Genomic DNA, 21,150 nt, shown 5'->3' on the forward strand with positions numbered 1-21,150 from the left:
TTCTCGCCGCAAGAGCTGCAGTCAACCTCTGTCTCGGGCGCACAGTCCATTACCCCCCCCCCCACGGTAACCCACGCTACCTTTGATTTTGATCTGACCGAAACCCAGTGTCATTATTTGTATGATTATCCCGTGCCTCGTTGGCCATAAGTTTAATTATTATCGATATTCGAGTTAGAAAAAATGGCACGGCAAACAGTCGCCTAATACTTAGTCAAGTAGGTCCCTTTCGAACTCAGATAGGTACATGTACTGTCAAAGTACACTGCCATTTCTCAAAAGTTTCTCGAAATCAAAAGTCTGGTGACCTCACTGTCAGTTAGGTGCATGAAAACGGCATGGCGCAACCAAATAACAGCGTATTTGGAGTAACCGTAAAACTTCGCAAGAGGTTTTGTTCAAAGAAATGAAACAGATTCACCTGCAACTGGTATTTCTACTCATTACCATGTGGTGGGAGGGTTGTTTATCAATTATCCTAAATTGGCAGGTGTCCTTTCAAAGCCACGGGGAAAGGCGAATATACAAAAATGCAATCTTGAATTTCCAGTGAAAAAAACGGAGGCCAACCTCTTCACGAGAGTCAACGGGCGGCGCTATTTCGGCCTGATTTTGCACTGTTTTCTATTGGCGCGTATTTGGTGTAGTGCCACCCTAGGGGTCGGTACAGTCCACTACTTCAAGCCCCACTGAAAACAGTGTAAAATCAGCACTGTTCGGGGCCCAATAACATGCACGCCAACATCCCTGAGATTTATGAAACACAAATGAAGTTCTTGTCTGGTCACTAATCTTTCAAAATCTTTTCAATTTTTGGTGGGTTAACCGATTTCACTTTTAATTATTCCCCCGCAAAACAAAATCACCCCCCAAACAGCGATTTTTCCGAAGTCTGATTGCAGCCATTTTTCAAGTGGCACCACTCAACTTTCTCGGGCACTTAGGACCATTTTTCAACCGTAGTTTTTGGCCATTCTGCCCGTATGAAAGCTCAAAGACCCAGGGAGTTGATCCTGGCAAGGATTTACACAATCTCACCATTTTGGGGGCCAAATAATCTCCTTTTTCAAAAGATCCTGTGGGGGCGCTTTTGATGCTAATGAGCTGGCTAGAAACTCTCAATTGAATTAGTGGTCTGCACCCCTAGAGTTACATGCATGGATAAAATATTATGATCACCGTTCGCAGGCAACCCTGGGACCGGAAGTTAACGCGCAACTTTAGCGACCGTCCAGTGGGAGCCTGCAAATCGTGGTACGTCCGCCTTCGTGACGAATTCGATACGAACCGGATTGCCTGCACGTCGCGCACGCGTATGATCTGCGTCGAGCGTTAAGTCCATAGAGCGAATACAAGCAGCTCTGTGCTTCAGCCTCGCCCTGATCCCAAATACATGTCGTGGCACATCTTTAGCTTACGCATTTCCAGGGCTTTGATCGCGCAAGGCATCGTGGGTGGCACCCAACTCACGGCGCGGCAAGATCGTACAAATGGCCGGCAACGGGGTTGCTAAATGATCTCTGTGCTAGCCACGGACTTATTATACGCCTGTCTGCGGTGCCAGCGCTACCGCACGCCGCGGGATAGCTTGCGGGCCGGTATTAAAATAAACTGCCATATCCGACAGTGATAAATACCTGAACTTCAAAAAAATCCTGAAAAATCTTTCCGAGTTTCTCGGCGTTGGAGGCGCACATCAAGTGAAGGTGATATTTTGTTTTCTTTTCCAATTTCCCTTCATTAACGGATGACTTTCCAAGACTTTTTTCCCGCGGAAGGTCACCCCAAAAAAGCAGTCGTGAAGCCCTTCGACAGTTTGAAATATCGATGCCTGCGCTTCCCGAGAAATAGACCGTTTCAGGCACCGATTTCTTCCAAATCCCACTCCCAGACAAGCTGGCATCCGTCGGCTTGCCTAAACCTGGCTTTTCTAGCGATCTTGCAGTGCATGGGCCACAAAATGCTCCGTTTCCTAGAGAATTTGAGTGCATACAAACTGTTAGATCAATTCGGTCTTCAGAAATGTCTCAGTTGGGGCGATCTCAAATGGAAGATGTTTCGTCTTTGTTGACCATTATCAAACAGCAGTGGGAAGAGTTGACCAATATTTTATTTGGAATAATGTTGCTGATTCCTGCTTTCCGACCATATTTTGACCAGGGTTGCTGACTGTCAGCCCTGCAAAAATTAAGTTATGGTCTGACACGTAAATGGTTCTTTTCTCAAAGGAGCTGACACGTTTTTCAAACGCCTAGACATTTTCAGTGAATGATTGCACGTCAGCGATCTTTATTTCATCGTGTAAAGCAGAAGACGCAGGATATTTCTTTCGATGTGTAATTTGATGATATCTGATCATTTCATATATATTTGATAATTTGATGATAAAAATGTAAGGGCACAGACGTGGCTTTAATGAATTAATTATACGCTAAAAAGCCTTAAAATAACTAACTCCACAGACTTTTTCGGTGGCCGTACTCTCTGTCGCTGTGCGATTATAGACTGAGCTACTCGGGCACGGCAGTGTCGTGTAAAAGTGGGAATCACGTCGCCAAAATTTGAACTGAAAGTTCTGAAGCCCACCTCGTCGAATTTTCAAAATTTTGCACCGTATTCTCGTCAACTAACGCTATGAACAACAAGAAGCAGTCGCTCTGACGTGGCCGACTGGTTAAGCTCGCTGTTACCCGATCGTCAGGCGGTGGGTTCGAATCCCAGTGGCGTCTTTTTATTTTCCCCATGCTTGCTGTTAGTAACTATAAGAGACGCCAATTCACCCTCCTCAAATACCAGCAGTACCTTAGCCTAACGGATAAGCTCTGCGGCTGGCACTGTCCGCGAAGTCCAGGTGAGCGCCTTAGTACAGGTTCGAGACGTATGGCCGACTCGGCGGCCAGGGCTTAGGGGCTTGTCTCGTTTCCTCCCTTGCATGGCCGCTCGACCCTTTTTGGGGTAACATGGATGGGCAGGGAGGAGGTGCGGTGGGCCGGGAACCCCGAGAGCCCAGAAGAGTCCTATATGGAAGCCGGTAACTGCGATTCCTTGCGAATTTCAGGAGTCCGTGCGCCTGAATGCTTGGTCAACACCGCATAACTTTTGCTTTTTTTTCCACTATCCACGCCTTTTTTCCCCCCCTTCATTCCGCTCAACCCACCAGACAATTTGATAGGATTACAGTGAGCTAAAGGATCACTGCTGATTTCCCTTTATTTATAATCTAAATGTCCTAAACTTTCGACGATAAAACCGGTTCCAACCGTGTTTGGGTCCATTTCTTCTAAGTAATCTGAATATAATGAAAGAAATGGCGTGAATCTTTCGTAATTGACGGATCAACAGTAACAGATCCATGGGCGGCATAGTCCTGCGGCACTCGCCTCTTTTATGTCGATGACATATTTTTGCACTCATTTCGTCCGCTTTCAACAGCAATGTTGCAATCGCCGTCCCTTCTTGTGAATGCTTGACACATCACTGGTCAGACAGGTCTGCCCCCAAAAGACAACTGACCTCCAAAATGATGAAACAAATTCAAAATAAACGAGGAATCCGGAGTTGTTGGGATTTCAACAGAAGAAAATGACGTCGAGAATCCAAGAATATCAAATCGGTAAAGCTTTTGAATTGGCCCCATTCTCGCCGCAAAAGCTGCAGTCAACCTCTGTCTCGGGCGCACAGTCCTTTACCCCCCCCCCCACGGTAACCCACGCTACCTTTGATTTTGATCTGACCGAAACCCAGTGTCATTATTTGTATGATTATCCCGTGCCTCGTTGGCCATAAGTTTAATTATTATCGATATTCGAGTTAGAAAAAATGGCACGGCAAACAGTCGTCTAATACTTAGTCAAGTAGGTCCCTTTCGAACTCAGATAGGTACATGTACTGTCAAAGTACACTGCCATTTCTCAAAAGTTTCTCGAAATCAAAAGTCTGGTGACCTCACTGTCAGTTAGGTGCATGAAAACGGCATGGCGCAACCAAATAACAGCGTATTTGGAGTAACCGTAAAACTTCGCAAGAGGTTTTGTTCAAAGAAATGAAACAGATTCACCTGCAACTGGTATTTCTACTCATTACCATGTGGTGGGAGGGTTGTTTATCAATTATCCTAAATTGGCAGGTGTCCTTTCAAAGCCACGGATTAAACTTTTTCCAAAACGTAGTTTTGGAATAATTTTCAAATAATATGCTTTTAAACGCATTGCTCCTTGTACTCAATAAACTACCACCGATAACAAGAATACCGCAAATAAAGGGCGCCCTCGAAGGATAGATGTTGCTCTTTTTATTCTCTCCTCTTGGTAAACGTGACGCCACTTTAGTTGAAAGCAGGAGCTCATTAATATTTTGTGATCCCAAGGAGGTTTTACAATAAGACATGGCAAAATCAGGGGGGATCAAAGAAATCTTTCTATAAATCCCGAATTGGGGACCAACAGTTTGCAGTTCGGGGTTTTTCTTTCGCAAAAAGCCCCAAATTGCGGGCCTAGTTTGGATAGCGGCGGGCGGCTAGATTCAGAGCTGAGTGCGTAGTTTTACTACTATTTGGGGGTACTCTTCGGGGAAAGGCCTGATTTTGCACTGTTTTCTATTGGCGCGTATTTGGTGTAGTGCCACCCTAGGGGTCGGTACAGTCCACTACTTCAAGCCCCACTGAAAACACTGTAAAATCAGCACTGTTCAGGGCCCAATAACATGCACGCCAACATCCCTGAGATTTATGAAACACAAATGAAGTTCTTGTCTGGTCACTAATCTTTCAAAATCTTTTCAATTTTTGGTGGGTTAACCGATTTCACTTTTAATTATTCCCCCGCAAAACAAAATCACCCCCCAAACAGCGATTTTTCCGAAGTCTGATTGCAGCCATTTTTCAAGTGGCAACACTCAACTTTCTGGGGCACTTAGGACCATTTTTCAACCGTAGTTTTTAGCCATTCTGCCCTCGTATGAAAGCTCAAAGACCCAGGGAGTTGAATCTGGCAAGGATTTACACAATCTCACCGTTTTGGGGGCCAAACAATCTCCTTTTTCAAAAGATCCTGTGGGGGCGCTTTTAATGCTAATAATGAGCTGGCTAGAAACTCTCACTTGAATTAGTGGTCTGCACCCTGACGCCATTTCGCATTTCTCCATGTTTAGGAACACTTATGACTTGCTTCCAGTAGCTCACCCCCATCTCTCTAATTTTAAGTCCTGGTTCTCGGCAATTTTTTGATCACCGATTGATCAAAGATGTCTGTGGAGGGCGCACTTTCCTTTCACAGCTCGGTATGTGCGCACGTGACTCGACTGCCACTGCATATCAGCGTACATGTACATATACTATTTACATGTAAATGTTGTGAGTAGCATTTTGTAAATTTCAATCATTTTTTATTTTTTTACCACGATCACTTTCGATTATGAAATCTGTACGTTTTGTGGATGATCCGACTGTCCTATGTTTCTTTATCATATAATATTACCTATATTACCCTCTAGCGTATGGTAGGCAACATCATGATCATGCATGTCATGGCTGCTGATTTCTGAGCTGATTCCAGGGAGGCGATTTTGGCAAAATTAAAACGGCAATTTTCCAGAGTTTAACCTGGTGATGTTTAGCCAAAATAGCCTCTCGGCAAACACTTTACTGTTGAATACCGCTTCTTTTGTTTTTAACGTGTTTTGGAGGTGTTGACGGTGTGTTCACAGTCCATCACGTCCGTTGCATGTTGAGCATGTTGAGTATATGACCGCGCGGCAAAGTCTGATTTGCGGAATATAAATATTAGGGCCTCCACCGCTCCTGTATTGAAACCAGTGGATGAAAGATAAGAATTAAAGGTGGCCCACTCAGACATAAGTATACCTACAAATAGTACAATTTACAAACAGTGATGAGCCGTGTCTGTTGTTAATGGCAATGGCACTGCAGACCTTGGGAACTCAGCGGATGACAAAATATGAAGAACATGACATGATTATACTTACCCCCAGAACTGGGGGCGGGACGTCAGACTCCACACTTCTTGGGATAGGCCTACTTAGTAATCGCCTCTTACATTTTGACTTACATAGTCCGCGAAACAGTCATCTGGTCATTGAACCCTTCATATCATAATAATAAGCTTCTCTTTCTCATTGATTGATTTCACTCAAATACTAGTAAGCCTTGCTCCCCAAAAGGTCATTAAACTATTAAACATAACTATGGGGGCTCGTCATTCTGACAAGATACAAGACTATCAGATTTCTTCCCTAATCCCCCCCCCCATCCATACAGTACATATACATGTACATACTATATACCTCCACAACACTGGACATGATACCAAGCTTCAAACGGAGTGTGACCACGATGGAGTGATCTGACATACATGCACAATGTCAATGGCTAGAGTTTATAGTTCTCAGTTTGTTCCTTGATTTTCCTGTCAAATTTAGTCTGTGGAGACACCGTTCTGGTGTCTAACGGAAAGACGTGAAGCCGAACAAGCTGGTGACTTCCAGAAGCATATGTGCTGCCAGAGTCACAAGTCTGAAGTTAATACATGTACATGTATAAGGCACACTGAAATATTGATGCTGATGATGCTTTGTAAGTGGTATCAGAATCATTTGTTCTTAAGGAATTGACAACATTACTTCTCGGATTAAGAAATGTAATGTTTGTGGGTGTTTTTTTCCTTTTTCGGCAGGTTAATAAACCAAATGGAGGTCCAGAAAATCAGCATCAATGTTGGCCTGTTGCTTCTTTTGTGGTTGTGCATCAACTTCAGGGTCACTTCAGGCATCCAGAAACATGTGCAGACCCTGCGGAATGGGAACGAGCAGTCCAAAACTAGCAGCTGGTCGCGGGTCCGACAGCAACTGCAAACGGGCAGGGAAAATCTTGCCCACAGGAGGGGTTTCTCTCAAACTGTCTTCACCGACTGGGAGGACCAGACACCTGCACTTCTCCCTGACCAGCCGGCCCAGCCCTTTAGGCTCTTTACCCTGAACGGTGTCATCGAGTATCCCAGTGCCCTCTTGTCCAACACGCCGATGATCTTCCACACCTTCAACAATCACTCGGGTTTCTTGGAGTGCCTGTGGACCTCTGAGAGCTCCCTGCAGACGCTCATCAAAGGGAGACCCTCCAACACGCATTTTGTGTTTCTGCCGACCAGCGACGATCCATTGAAGGAGACCCTTTGGATGAGGGAACAGATTCAGGGAACAGTGGAGAGAATGGGATTACTTGAGTAAGACTGGATATCATTTGAGTGATACTAAATTGGGTCATTTTAATATAAAATGTGGCTGTCTCCCTTTTGGGCCTCCCAATGCCATGGAAACAATTGCAAAGTATGCTTCCTATACACACTGACGTGTACCAAGAATTTAAGAATTACATGAGGCCCCCCAAACAATGCTCGGTCTCTGGTCAGACCAAAGATTCAGAATTGATGCTGCAATATGTGTTTTTCTTTGGGGGGGGGTTGATGGGGTTGGCTTTTTAAGACTGGCAACGGAAATATTTAATCAGAGAGCAAAGGCTAGTAGTAGCACGTCACACGTCATGCCGCCATTGTTGTTAATGAGCTGGCTGCAACTTTGTAACCTACCCATGGTCTACTGTTTGTGTTCGACATCAACATTAAGCAGTCGTAACGGATCTATCATCGGGTACGAGCTACCCACGAATTAGTTTTGTTCCTTGAACAAATTGCCCTTCTGACTTGTGGACTTGTGGCTGGGAATCAGTCTACTCGCAAACATTCAGGCAGTGCGGAAATAAAGGGCGCTGTTTTGAAAATGTTGAGAAAGAAATGGAAAAAAATAACATTGATGGGCATGTCAAAATCATTGCGTGAGCTGACCAGAGACCCACTATTTTTGGGGGGGGCCATTTTGAAATCATAATTCAATCTGTCTGAGGTTCAAATCCTTTGTTTTTTTTATTAGACTGAGTCAATTGAAATAATTGAATATTCTGATATTTGACCTAAAGTTATATGTACACAAGTCTGAAAATGAAATGTTGGTATTTGTAGGTATACCTAAAAGTTAACATACATGTATACTTGAGTAGGATACAACTGACTTCCATTTATACCTCTTCTCTCTACCATAATCATCCGTTTTTTCCATTCCTACAATTATTTCAACCAGTTCCCCTTATTTCTATCAAATGTTCCTGCAGCTGTTTCACTTACGGTGACTTTATTCACAACTCCACTCATAACACATGAATGATGTGACAAAATTGGTGGGTCAAAAGTTTATGTACATGTTTGCAAAGGTGCCTTGTTGCATGGCTGGCTTTTAATAGAAAGGCCTAGAATACTCTGAAATGGCCCTCTGTCACTGGTATGGTTCCCCCCCACCCAGTCTTATCTCCTGAAAGACGATTCAACTTAAATTTGAAATTGAAAACTATGCCCTGTTTTCTGATGATGTCAAGAGAAACACGGTTCTTTTTCTCATTCCATGAACGGGTAAATTGACTGTCTTTAATACAGGAGGGATGGTGGTTTACAGTCCCAGTTTCACTTTGCTGTCACGTCGTTGTACCAGCTTGGTAATTGGATCCCAGCCTTGCTTCAGCAGTGGGCGTGTCAGGATCATGGGTGTGGCTTAGCACAGGTTGTCTTCCAGAGTGCGCCTACTTCATATGACTCGAAGGAAATCTCCAATCAGATCAGTAAGGTTCTCTCTTGGGTTTCCATACATGTGCCGAGCCGGCTTGCCTTTGATTATATTTTCATGATCATTCCAACAGTAATTAAGTTTGAAACTACTATCCAAGGACTGTAACAGAACTCTAATAAAACAAAAGCTATTATAATTTGCCCAGATTTGTCATAAGTTGGTCATGGAAACCACGTTTTGCATACTGTTTACAAAAATCATCCATAAAGCCTCTTTTTCCATAAACACATTTGTATATATGAAGGCATAAGCAGTTGGGCGTCTTGGAATTTTGTGATGAAGAATTTAATCGTGGCCATTGTCAAAGTTTCACTGTTAATTCATTTCCAACAGGTGCACCAATTGTGCTGAAGCGTCTGGATGCAAGATACGATTGGCTTCCTTCCGTGGACAAGTTTGGCAACCAGACAATTCCCGTGGTCCCCGCCGAAAATGGCTGTAAACCTGACAGCAGAGTGGCCAAGAAGATCGCCGTAGTGATGGCAGGAAGCTGCAGTTTCTCGACAAAGGTTGGATTGGTGGATTGACACCTAATGATGACATTGTAATTGCCAATCATGGCTTTGGATAGTTTGTTCTTAACTTATCGAAAATGGAAGGATTGAAATGTGAGATGAGTGTTGACCTTACAAAAGTCTTTATTGCCATTTTGGTCCCCAGGTCAGGTATGAACTTTCAATCTGTATTTCCCTCACTCTTTATATATTCTGTGCATTCATACAATCAACTTGGCTCCAAAAAGTGGCAGTGATTTTTTGTAAATGGCAGCAAAATTTTTAATGAAAACATGATCCCATGCAATGCAAGAGCTCACAAAAACGAGACAACGGAGAACTAGGGAGGGCTTGTTTTTTTTATTGGAAGTCCAATCGAAACATAAGGGGACAGGATGCAAAGCCAGACGGAGAGGATGGAGAGATTGAAAAGTCCCTCACTGTGGTGTGGGCTCGAACCAGTTCAAACCCATTGTCATGGAGATCTTTTTCAGAGACATGGAGATGTTTTTTTAAGAGACAAGGTATGTTTTGGTAATTGTGCACTGGTCGGTGTTCTCATAGAGAAAAGATGGGGTTTGTCATTCTCCACCTGATCAGGAGTCTAAAATTAACTCCCCCCCCTCTTTTTTATCAAGGGGGCGGGCCGTTTGATCATTCACCACACACTCGCTTTTTGTGTGGGAAAAATGCATATATATTAGGGTTTTTAACTTTCCATTGGTTAAAATAGAGGACAAAGAGTACAGAAACAGTTTGAATGTGAAAGTTAGGCATGAAAAGTGTGAAAATATTCAAATGGTGTACATATCTACCATCTTGAACAGTGCCCTCTATCTTCATATAACGTGCCATGTACATGTAGCCTTCCCCTACCCTTCTTTTGAATGTCCGTAGCGGGGGACAATGTCAGAATTGTGGTCATAATCCCCCATCTCCTCCTCCCCACTGGTCAGCATAGATATTTATGCTGCAGCAGCCGATGTCATGAAACTTTATGCAACGGCGTAACTCCACTTACGTCACATTTTATTTCGTAAGTTGCGCAACAAATTAAGACCAATTTCACGAAACTTACGCACTGCGTAAGTCCACGACTTATGCAACGAATTAGGGAAAATGAATGGTTTGACTTGCTCATCAAGTCCTCATCATTGCTGAACTTATTAAGGATTATACGAGAAACAAACAACTTTGTTCCAGAAGGTAATAATAAACTTGTTTGGCTGTGAGAAAACTGCAAAACAGTTTGTCCGGTTCCGACGAAGAAAAGACAAAAACTTTTTCAAAATGGCGGGCCGATACGATTCAGTGACTGTTTGATGACTGCTGTTACATTGGAAAAGAACAGCCGTCGTAAAAGCTGTTTTTGTCCAAGGAATTTAATATTATTGAGGTGTGGCGCATCTACGCAACTCTTCGTGAAATCAAACGTAAGCATATTGCGCAACTACAGCATAAATTTGTGGCGCATGGCTTTCACATGGTTCATAGTTATGCCGAGTTTCCTGAAATCGGCTGCAGATCTGGTCATTTCTTCCTTCTGTCACCCTTCCCTGTTTCTTGGCCTTGTGCTAGGTCACCACAATGGAGCAGTCTGGTGCAGCAGGGGTCATCGTCTATGCGGACCAGGGCCAGCCCGTGCAAGATATGAACTGTGAAGGTGCTGAATGTGATTCCCCACCTGCTATACCAGCTACCATGGTCCCCTTCAATCAAGATTTGGTCACGCGGTAAGTGGTTTCATAAATGGAGCATCCAAACTAAACAAATTGAGTTGAAATGATCCATTCATGCCCAATTGCTTGGAGTAAATTTGATGCTTGAACTGTTGGGTGAAACAATATGTACATGTACACGTTCCTTGCAAGTGCTTGAAAAAGTGCCAGGGTATGGTACGTTTATCGGCAGTTTTCACCCATGTTTTACCAGGCTGTTGCAGTTTAACATCATTGGCTATAAAATCACTTCCATTTGAAACGTACAGTAGGCAATTCCTGATCACGGCACAGAAGTTGTTACTTGTAACATGCAGTAAATTACGGTAACTTGCATGCCTAAAAAAACCCTTTTACTTTCTAGAAACTAAATGGAAGTCTATTTTCACTGTGTGGCATTGCATTGGCATTGCATTTTTATTACAGTGTGTCATTTCTTTTCAGGTTGCAAAAGGAGAAGCTGTACGTATCTTTCCAGACTACTCCAACGGACAATTTTTACTTTGGGATCAATGCAGAGGGGCTGCTTCAAGAGATGGGCTGGCTCTTGTACCCCTCATTTCAGTTCTTCAACTGGCAGGCAGAGTGGTATGTAATCAGACAATCAATGTGCAACACTGACAACTGTTGACCTATCCGTTCTCTTGAGCTCCCTTGAATGCTCCACAGTTGTCCTCAGTTTCTTTCAGTGCACTTTTTTGTACTTTTGTTTGAAGTTGTAATAGTACAAGTTCTGTCTTTTTCGATCTTGTGAAATCCTCCACAAACTGTTGATGGATATCATGGTATCTAGGAGGATGAGAGTCTGTGGTCTGGCCCCTGGACTCCTAGCAGGAGCTGGAGGTAACACTGTGTGAACCATTACGAGGGCATAGCAAGGGTGCATGGGGTTTGATTTTCATGAAATTGGTGTCAAAATGGTGGCAAGGCACTAGTAAATTTCCTCAGGGCTTGGCACAAAGCAGACAAAGGAGTTTCACTATCTGAGAAAATCCAGTACATTCTACCCTCCCCCTTGCCCAGCATTTCCAGTGTTAATCTCACACAAAGCGGCAAAGTGACCCAGTACTAATACAGTTTATACTAGTTTTCATAGTCAGTGAAAGAAAAATATAGAGATCAAAGATTGAGCCATCAATTGTATACATTTATGAGGCCCAGTCCTGAACCATCAGTGAGGCACAGTGTGCAGCATGTTCCTGCAAATTGAATGTGTGAACCTCTTGCACTTTCATCGGATCATTTCAGGTTCAACTACAAGTCTTCCCTCCTGCGTAATCTCTCCAGCGAAGCGCTCGTGATCCCGGTCATCAAGAATTCCCTCATGCAAGGCAATACAGGAGTTGTGAAAGCTATCCAACTTCCATCATTACTGAGTAAGAGGAATAACATGGTCATGTACCAGCCAGGTGCCCAAGACATGCTTGTTGACAGGCGCTGATTGCACTGTAAAGAGTGCATCTAGACCAAAGTGTTCCCTATGAAGTATTTCTTTACAGATCTTGAAATCAGCCAATGTATTTGTTGCTAATCTGGTATATTTTACCTACAGTTTCCAGGAGTGGCTACGCTTGTCAGAGCTCTCTCTCATTGCAGATTGCTACTTTTGACATGTTCCCTGATTTTCAAAGTTTCACTGCATAAAAAAATTAACTTAATAGAACATTTGAAACATTTTGGGGGAGTTGAAGGGGGACGAGGAGTTATACACAAAGGTAGAAGAGTTAAACTTGTGTTGCAGATTTGTATGAATTGAATCATTACAAGAAGACCACAAGTCATATAATCTCTAGCATAGTCACTTTCTGCATAGCAATGTATAAGCAGGGTACATCACCCATCATTTGTTAACTAACTTGTGACTGACTGGTGCAGGTGCCTCGCATTTGATTTCATCATTACTCTTTTTAGTAAGATGGAATTTGCGCTGAGAGATGTGTTTTGCTTCTGTTTATATTGGGTGTTTGGGGGCTTTATAGCTGACGTATACATGTGTATTTCATAAACACTGTATTCTTGATGTTGTCCAAGGTTTTGTGAGAAAAAAACACAAGACGACATTGGTCAAGGGTTGACACCCAATACAAAATTAAGTCAACTCATCTTTGTTAAATTTGTATTGATTAATGTTTTGTGATTAGTTTTAGCACTGATTGCTTTTAATCTGTGACTTTCAGAGGCCAAGACTGTGTGTTCCTGTGTTGAGATCTTTTCTCAGTCTTGAGGAAAAGTTTGTCACTTAGCAGAGTACACATCCTAACCTCATGTTCTCTTTTTGACCATTTGCCAGAGTTGTCCCAGTACAACAAATTTGAGCTTGATGCATCCCTGTCTTGCCCTGGAACAAAAGACGAGAGTTGCCCACCCTGGGATCACACTGTGCACCTCTACCTCTGCTGTAATGAAACCTCCCCTTTATGTAACATGGAGCTAGGCAGATGGATCACTCCATTCAGGAGGTTAGGGGTGAATTCTATTTATTTTCTTATAATATGCACATATCATTACATATCAAGAATAAGCATGGCTTGAATACATGTGTCATGTGTGTTGTAATTTCATTTTTTGGTCACAAAATTGGAAGAGATTTATTGACCAATGTGACTAATTTTACTCCTAGACGGATTGGCCGATGGTTGACCGATGTATCACCCTTGTTTCCTCTCTTCACCTCGGACACGTGTAACTTCACAATGAAGACGGTTCCCTGGGCAAAAGCCTGGGAACCATCCCTTAATTTACGTTTTTCCAAGGACAGCTCAGGAGGTAGTGTATATGAGTTCTTTCAAGTCCCATACAGGCACGGTTGCTGAAGACAAACTTACTGCTTTGTGTACAGAACTCTTCATATTCAGTGGTATTGTTCCAATGTAGTCTACCGTCTTGAAATAAAGGTGAACTGCAGGCATAGAAATAACTGACTGAAGTTAACATTTTGACCATGCAGCCTTTTGTCCATTTTGTCTGGCAATACATAACCACCAGCTGCCGTATTGCCCTAGAAGAATCGTTTACATATCCTCAACTTTGAATATAATAATGTCACATAATCTTATTCCACTAAGGATTGTGCCAGCTATTCAAATATTTAGGTGATTGATGGATGAATGTTTGAAAAGTATGCAATAAGATTTGAAATCACATTTCTGAAGGCAAAATCAATTCAACGGAAAGGAAAATATAGATTTTGTTTTTTGTAAACTTGCATTCTCTATATTCCAAGGTTTTACAAGTAAACATACAGGTACCTTTGATAAATGGCTAACAAGAAATATTTCTGAGAGGGATTGAGCATCATATTACGGTTTTCCATAATTTATCAAAATGTGCAATCTGTGGTAAAACTTGCTATTACCAGATGCATGAGGAGGACACAAGTCCATTTTTTTTATCTTGTTGTGCTAAACTCGGGCCCTCTGCCCTAAAGAATGTTCCTGTTGTTTCAACAGGTACACTGAGACCCTACAACATCACGCCCTTGTTCCGAGGAGGAACATTTGACAAGAACTACAACAAAAAGTACAAACCACTTTTCTTCACAGTGCCTTCTGATGTAAAAAAGGTAAAAACAAATAGGAATATCAAACTTCTTCACACGGACAGCAGCACCTGAATTGCAGGGCTCATGCATTGGTTGCCTTGCTTTGGAATTCATGCATGTAATTTCAAAGTCGGAGGTGAAAAGTTTCATTCTTCAAATCATGTGGAAAATTAAATTTTTGGGTTTCTCCGGGGCTCCGAGCGAAAACAGGTCACATGTTGCTGGTTTGTTAATATCTATTTGAAAGGTTCTTGTAATTTCACTGAAGTTTGGTATAGAGATGGTATGGGTGAAGACATTTAGTGTATCAGTCGTGAACTCAGATTTCAGTACGTGCATGCTGTTTTGAAGACTACCAGTGCAGTCTATTGTCCAGGGCCACTGTGGAATTGCTGTCCTGCAATTTTCTGTGGTACTATGTATGAACTATGCAATATGAGTTACGTTTTCTTCGATTTACGTGCAGGTGCAAGTTTTTGCTGTGATCACGGGGCACGGCAGTGATAACAATGGCTGTGGGGAATTTTGCGTCACTTCGCATCACTTTGTCATCAATGGACACCATCATAACATAACATTCAGTAATGCTGGTAAGACCATGTTTCCTTAGAGGAATGCGAAATGGTTTTGAGAAGGAAGCAGGGTTGAACGTTGTTTGCATTTGCTCAGGAAATGACACACCTTTTCTCCTGTTCGAATAAGTAGGGTTGCAGCTGGCAAGTTTTCAGTCATGGCCAATTCTCAGCCAAATGGACTTTATTGGCAGCCACTTTCTTCGTTATGCAGTGCTTAATCCATTTTTTCCCTTCTGGTTGCTTAGGATTGGAGCTAAAGCTACGGACTAGGTCTGGGTTAACTCTCTATCACAATCACTAAGAATAGATTCCAAACTTTGCTCTGTCAGAATTGTAACTTTACTGTCTCTTAGTCATATCTGAGTTTAGTTCCCCAAAGGTCAATTCCAGACATCAATCAACTATTCATTTAATGGGACAACTCTAATGCAAGTTCGAAGATGGAATAATTCTGGGAGGAAGCATTTTTGTAACGACAAATTGAACTGATCTGCTTCGTGAATACTGTGATTGTAACTCTGAACCGAGTTTTAGGTGGTAACTAGTCATGTTGAAGAGAATGTAGGAGGTCACTTCTACCGCTACAAGTACATTTTTATATTTGTGTTCTTTTTGTGGAAGGGTTTGTCACCTTTTTTTCACTGTTTCAGTCAAGACCATGACAAGACCCCACAGGACCATCACAAAACCAGTACAAGGCCTCCAGTCTGAATTCAAGTCACAAGCTAATTGAAGCTATTCATAACGCCAACAAAAGCATTCCTGTTGTCACTGTTCATGCTGACACTGGTGACTGGTCTCACGTATGGTCTTGTGACTGGTCTCACGTATGGTCTTGTGACTGGTCTCACGTATGGTCTTGTGACTGGTCTTACGTATGGTCTTGTGAGGATCTCACATATGGTCTTGTGACTGGTCTCACGTATGGTCTTGTGATGGTCTCACGTACGGTCTTGTGACTGGTCTCACATATGGTCTTGTGATGAACTCAAATACAACCGATGGTCTTGAACACAACACTGCTTTTTTCGCCTGTGAAATTTGGAGCCAATTCTAAATGGAATAACTCCTGGACTAAATCAGAGCCACTTCCGAAAAAGCTCAGAGTTGTCTGAACTGGAGCAATCAAATCCTTATCCAGTGGTCTTGGGTTCATGTCCAGCATCACTCATTCGCCCCTATTTAGAGTTCATGATACTGTGCCCACCGTAATGCCATGTAATGCCAACCTTACACCCATCAGGCACCGAACTGGGCTGCGCCATGCGAACACCAACCGGGGTGGAGCCCAACGAGCACGGCACTTGGCTGTACGGCCGCGATGGATGGTGTGACGGCAGGGAAGTGGACCCCTGGGTCTTCGATGTCACCGCCCAAGTGACGAGTGGGCAAAATAACATCACATACTTTGGCTGGTTTGAGGGCAAGGATCCCAACCCTACCGGGACCCCTGGGTACATCATTATGTACTCATATCTGGTATTCTATAAATAATTTCTGTGGAAAAAGGTGAACAGGTGACATTGTTATACCTTGAATACTTGTATTTTCATTGGTCCCTAGGGGTTATGTCACTGGTCAGTGAAACTGCATATTATTCTCGTGGTTATGCATATCACGTCGTGATATCATAGACTGGTCCCCACTTGTGCAGTTGATAGCAGTAAACTGTAGTCGGAGCAGTGCCTGCAATAGACTGGGCTGCGTACATGTACATGAAAGGATCAGCTGTTGATGGAACCCTTCAATTTTTTGCTAATGGCTGATCTTTGCCATGGAGTGATTCTGCATCAAATATATTCACTTAAATTTCATTTCTATGTATTTTTAAAGTTCCTTAACGATGTTTTTAGGAGGTAAAGATATTGTTTGCAGCAAGACATGTGCCACCAGCACAAGTAAAATGACATACTGAGTCCTTTCACTTCACAAAAATTACTGTGCAGCAGTGGACCAAGACTCTCGTCATTTTGACAAAGTTTGAATTACTTTGGCCTGTGGAGATTATTACAGAGAATGAGCCAATTTGGTATCCCACAGTGCATACCCATCTGAGACTATTTGGTAACAGCAACAGGCGTGTGCAGTAATCTGTCCTATCAGCAAAGGCGTACACCAACTCAAGCACATGCTTTGTTCCCAGAAGACCCTGGAATACCAAACTGGCTCATAAAGACAGAGGTATTAAAAAACAATTATTGACTTTTGTGATGTGGGATATGATGTTTTTCACACCCTCGGGGAACCGCAGTGCCCTCATCTTCACCTCAAATTTCACGAGTCCCTCAGTTGCTAAAACATCATATCCCACATTACAGCAATCAGTAATTAACTATTGGGTTGTGTAGTCTTGTATGTAAATTCTGAATTTTCAGAGTTGCAGCTAGTACTTCAACTATCAACTTTACTGTCATTAAGATGGCTTGGTACAGAAAAATGTATTTAATACAGGCACTAGACAGTAAATATGGTTACTTTACCAGAAGAAACAAAAGGCTTTAGACAATCAAAATTTTGTACCAACTAAAGTTTTCAAAGACAAAAGAATTCAGGAAGCATTCACCAAGAATTTTTCAATACCTGTAGAGCCTGTCTATTCCAAAGGTTTCATGAAATATTTCAAATATCCAAAGTTTGCTATAGTGACTTTGTTTTTTCAGTGTTGACTTTATCTGCCATGCACTGGCAACGTCTCTGTCTTCTTGATCACAGCTAACAAATTAGATTTCAGTCAATATTTTAAGTTAACAAAATGCTCAAAAAGAAATTACATCTCTCCTACTTTTGACTGCTTTTAGCAGCAATATTTTGAAACAAACTGCCGTTGACCTAATATAAGCAATTCACTACACAGTACACCACCAACAGTGCATATAATCACTTCCTCACTTTTACCCATGGTGTTGTCACAGGTTCAGAGGGGCACGTGTAATCTGTGGTAATAAATTGACAATCCCAGGATATTCCTGAGGTGTCCTGACCAGGCCAAGAGGTCATGCAGTAATTAAATTTCCGAATAAATTCTGTTTAAATCTGTGGCATTCTACTCCCACATTTCTTGACTTCCTTTCACAGAACTTACCCGACTTGAGCCAGTTTGTCAGGCAAACAACAGAAGTCATGACACCTTTTCACGAGTACAGTAGAAGAAACTGTCAAGTCCTCTTTCATTTCACTGATGGTGTTCTTTTCTCTGAAATTTGCCCCTTTTGCTTTAGTTTTCTTGAATGGAATTTGAGCTGCTGTGGTGTGTCTTGAACTGGGAGATGATGTGATTGATTTCCTCAGAATGGATCGGTTACTGAAACCAATGGGGATAGCCATGATGACTTGATCAGCTGAAAGGCTGCCTCGAAATGCATGTAAAAATGAACTGGAAGGACAGACTGTCATGCATGTGATGTGGGACTGTGGGTGCCTCAACTCTTTCATCTTTTTTAGTAACTCCTCTGTTGTCTGTTGCACTTTGACAGAATTCCCGAGGTTATTTCCATTTTCGATGATTTCCACTTCTTTCAACATACCTCTGTGAGGTTTACCCAGGCTGTGTTGCAAGTGTGTCTGATGATGTATGCAGGTACAAGCCACAAAGTGCGTGTGTTTATGACATCTTCCCTGACAACACAACACATATACATGTCGTGCTGAACCCATTTACATGCATGCACATCTTGCAACTGTAAGCAAGAGAACTTGCAGGAGAGTTGACACTGTTCGTCACCTCTTGACACAACGTAATCTTGACCATCACTGGACCTCTATTTTCAGTTGGCCTGTCAATCTGGAGTTATGGTGTACAAATTCATCTTCAGACTGGCCCCATGTCATGTGTTTACATGTTTACATGCATGTCCTCTTGTCAAAGTTTGCGTGGTAGCACAATATTTAAAGTAAATAAGAAACCCGGCACTAAATGCGCATGCCAGGCTTGAGCAATTAAGTGATGAAGTGCCAGAAGAAGTGCCATCTCTCACCTTTGGATATTTGTATTTTGATATGAGGGAGTCAAGGATGTCGACCCCACTCATGAGACGATTGTACTGCTGGGCTATTTTTGGCCGTTAGATGTCTATATGCATCTTGAGGCTTCCCTCACAGCACGCCACCTTGTCAGTGCTGAGGCTCCACAAATGATAACACCAAAGAGACAGCTTTGTTGTCATACCATCTTACTGCTACCTCATTCTGCAAGAACTCCACAGGTACAAAGTCATCAGCCACGTTAAAGTCCAGCTTTAATCAATGAAATTATACTTTGTAGGGGAAGGTCATTTCTCTGTATGTTACATCAGACCTCGGTGGAAACTTGTGGACTGTATTGTTAACTGTACGCATGAAGTCTAATTCTTATCATAGGGATATAAGTGCTCCGATTGTTTTTGGCTTTCCTATATCCTTAATACAGGCCTGTATGAGAGAATCATGATCCGGTGCAATCTGCCAGTCATTACGTGCTACTAATTTGAATACAGTAGAATACTCAGGTCTTTGTACTTGTATATCAGTATTCATTGTATTTAGCTTCATGTATAACTTGGGCTTTCAGCTGTGGCAATTGAGCCGGGATTCAAAGATATTTTGTTGAGGTGAAGTCCAACAGATAATTGATATCGTTTGTCCTGATCCTGCTTTTATGCAAATCCAAACAGACAAGAGCCATACAGTGTTGATATAGCCTCGGAATATCTGTATATATTTTTGCTCATTTGAATGGAGGCTGGCGTATACGATATTCAGTAGAGGTAAAGCATCGCCTTTTAAAGTCTTGTAACCACTTTTATATTGTTTCTCTGTGTATAGGAACAGTATTAATTTTGTAATTGGTTTTGGTGTCGAAATGTTTAAAGAATCATGAGCAATTAGACTCAAAATGGCCCTCGAGGGAGAAAAAGAGAGTGTATAGCAACATGATATTGGGCACATATTCTTGAGAATGTGGGGTTGAGAGTCTCAGGTTGTCAGGGACAAAAATTCCGGGGATGGGGGCATATATCCCCCACACTTTTTGGCCGGGAAAGGGCTGTTTAGTCATCCCCCACATTTTCTTGGTGAGAAGTACAGAAATGTATCCATTAGCACTGAAAACGGGAGACAAGTGAAACAAAAGGGCTACAAATAAGCTGTTTTGATGTAAGGTTCAGGGGGTCAATATACGTTTTAAAGGTGTACACCTGCATCCTGAATTGTGCCCCGTAGGGCCACATGGTCGTTAGCACCCCCCCGGTTTACAAATTTCCAGGCACAAATTTGTGCCCCTTGAGTTTGTTTTAAGATGAGCTTTTGGAGTGTTTGACCTGGAATGAAATTCGTAGCAGAATTCTGAAATACAATGTCTTGAACTTAATTCAGGATTTGTCAAAAAGGTTAAATTATTACTCGAGTTAGACTCGCATTTGCTCTTTCTTATTTTCATGAATATGTAATTAAATTTAAGCTCCGTCAATAAAAACAGAGTCGCCGGGGTGGTCTTATGGAGTATTGTGAAATGTCCCAACATTGTTCCTATTGTGAGAGATGGACTGTGAAAACAGAAGCAATCCCCGTGGGCCTAAGCTGGAACAGAAAACAATCATAAACTTGCGCGTGGTAATAGTTTTAGGAATTCTGAAACGTCAAGCAGGCTTTTTAGTCTGACAATGATGATACGGTGGAGGTACATGTGGGAAGTTGGCTTAAACCTGAATAACTAAATACTTCAGAAAGGAACCTTGAAATAACTTCTGACAGTATTCAGTATCTGGGTATCCTGTATGACCAGCCACAGTGAATGAGCGACCCCAACAATATTTAATTAGAAATGTGTTGCTCTTAAGTATTGTCCATCACTGTGCATGAAGAGTTTTGACTTTAACTGTAGGTTTTCAGTCGGTGTTTCGTTTGTCTTGTCTTTTGGTGTTATGTGTAATTCTTTCCACGGGCAAAAATGTAAAAACAAACCAATGCAGACACACCAGTGTTTCCTCAAACCGAGATGAAAAAGTGCTGAGTCATTACCGCGATTCTTGAAACTGTAATAACCACTCGGTAATTTCAAGGGACCGTGCCATGAATTTTTCTTAGATTTACGTTTTGTGCAAATTTCCACTGCTCTGAAATGCTTGTAAACTACATGTATTTGACATCCATTCTTGTTTTTT

General features: G+C 42.3%; 1 protein-coding gene across 1 annotated transcript; it reads left to right on the top strand.

The window, feature by feature from the left end:
- The first annotated feature begins 5,217 nt into the window (after window positions 1-5,217).
- LOC110978103 (uncharacterized) lies at window positions 5,218-20,488 on the top strand. The gene is made up of 12 exons (XM_022232814.2): window positions 5,218-5,350; window positions 6,690-7,235; window positions 8,496-8,677; window positions 9,019-9,194; window positions 10,758-10,912; window positions 11,342-11,485; window positions 12,146-12,273; window positions 13,188-13,356; window positions 13,518-13,663; window positions 14,347-14,459; window positions 14,905-15,028; window positions 16,257-20,488. Exons 1-12 carry the CDS (start codon window positions 5,346-5,348, stop codon window positions 16,505-16,507), a joined length of 2,139 nt encoding a protein of 712 aa, XP_022088506.2. The 5' UTR covers window positions 5,218-5,345; the 3' UTR covers window positions 16,508-20,488.
- The last annotated feature ends 662 nt before the right edge of the window (window positions 20,489-21,150 follow it).

This window comes from Acanthaster planci, linkage group LG08 (assembly GCF_054643075.1).
Source record: "Acanthaster planci isolate LZ-2023a linkage group LG08, COTS_SCS, whole genome shotgun sequence".
NCBI classification, from domain to species: domain Eukaryota; kingdom Metazoa; phylum Echinodermata; class Asteroidea; order Valvatida; family Acanthasteridae; genus Acanthaster; species Acanthaster planci.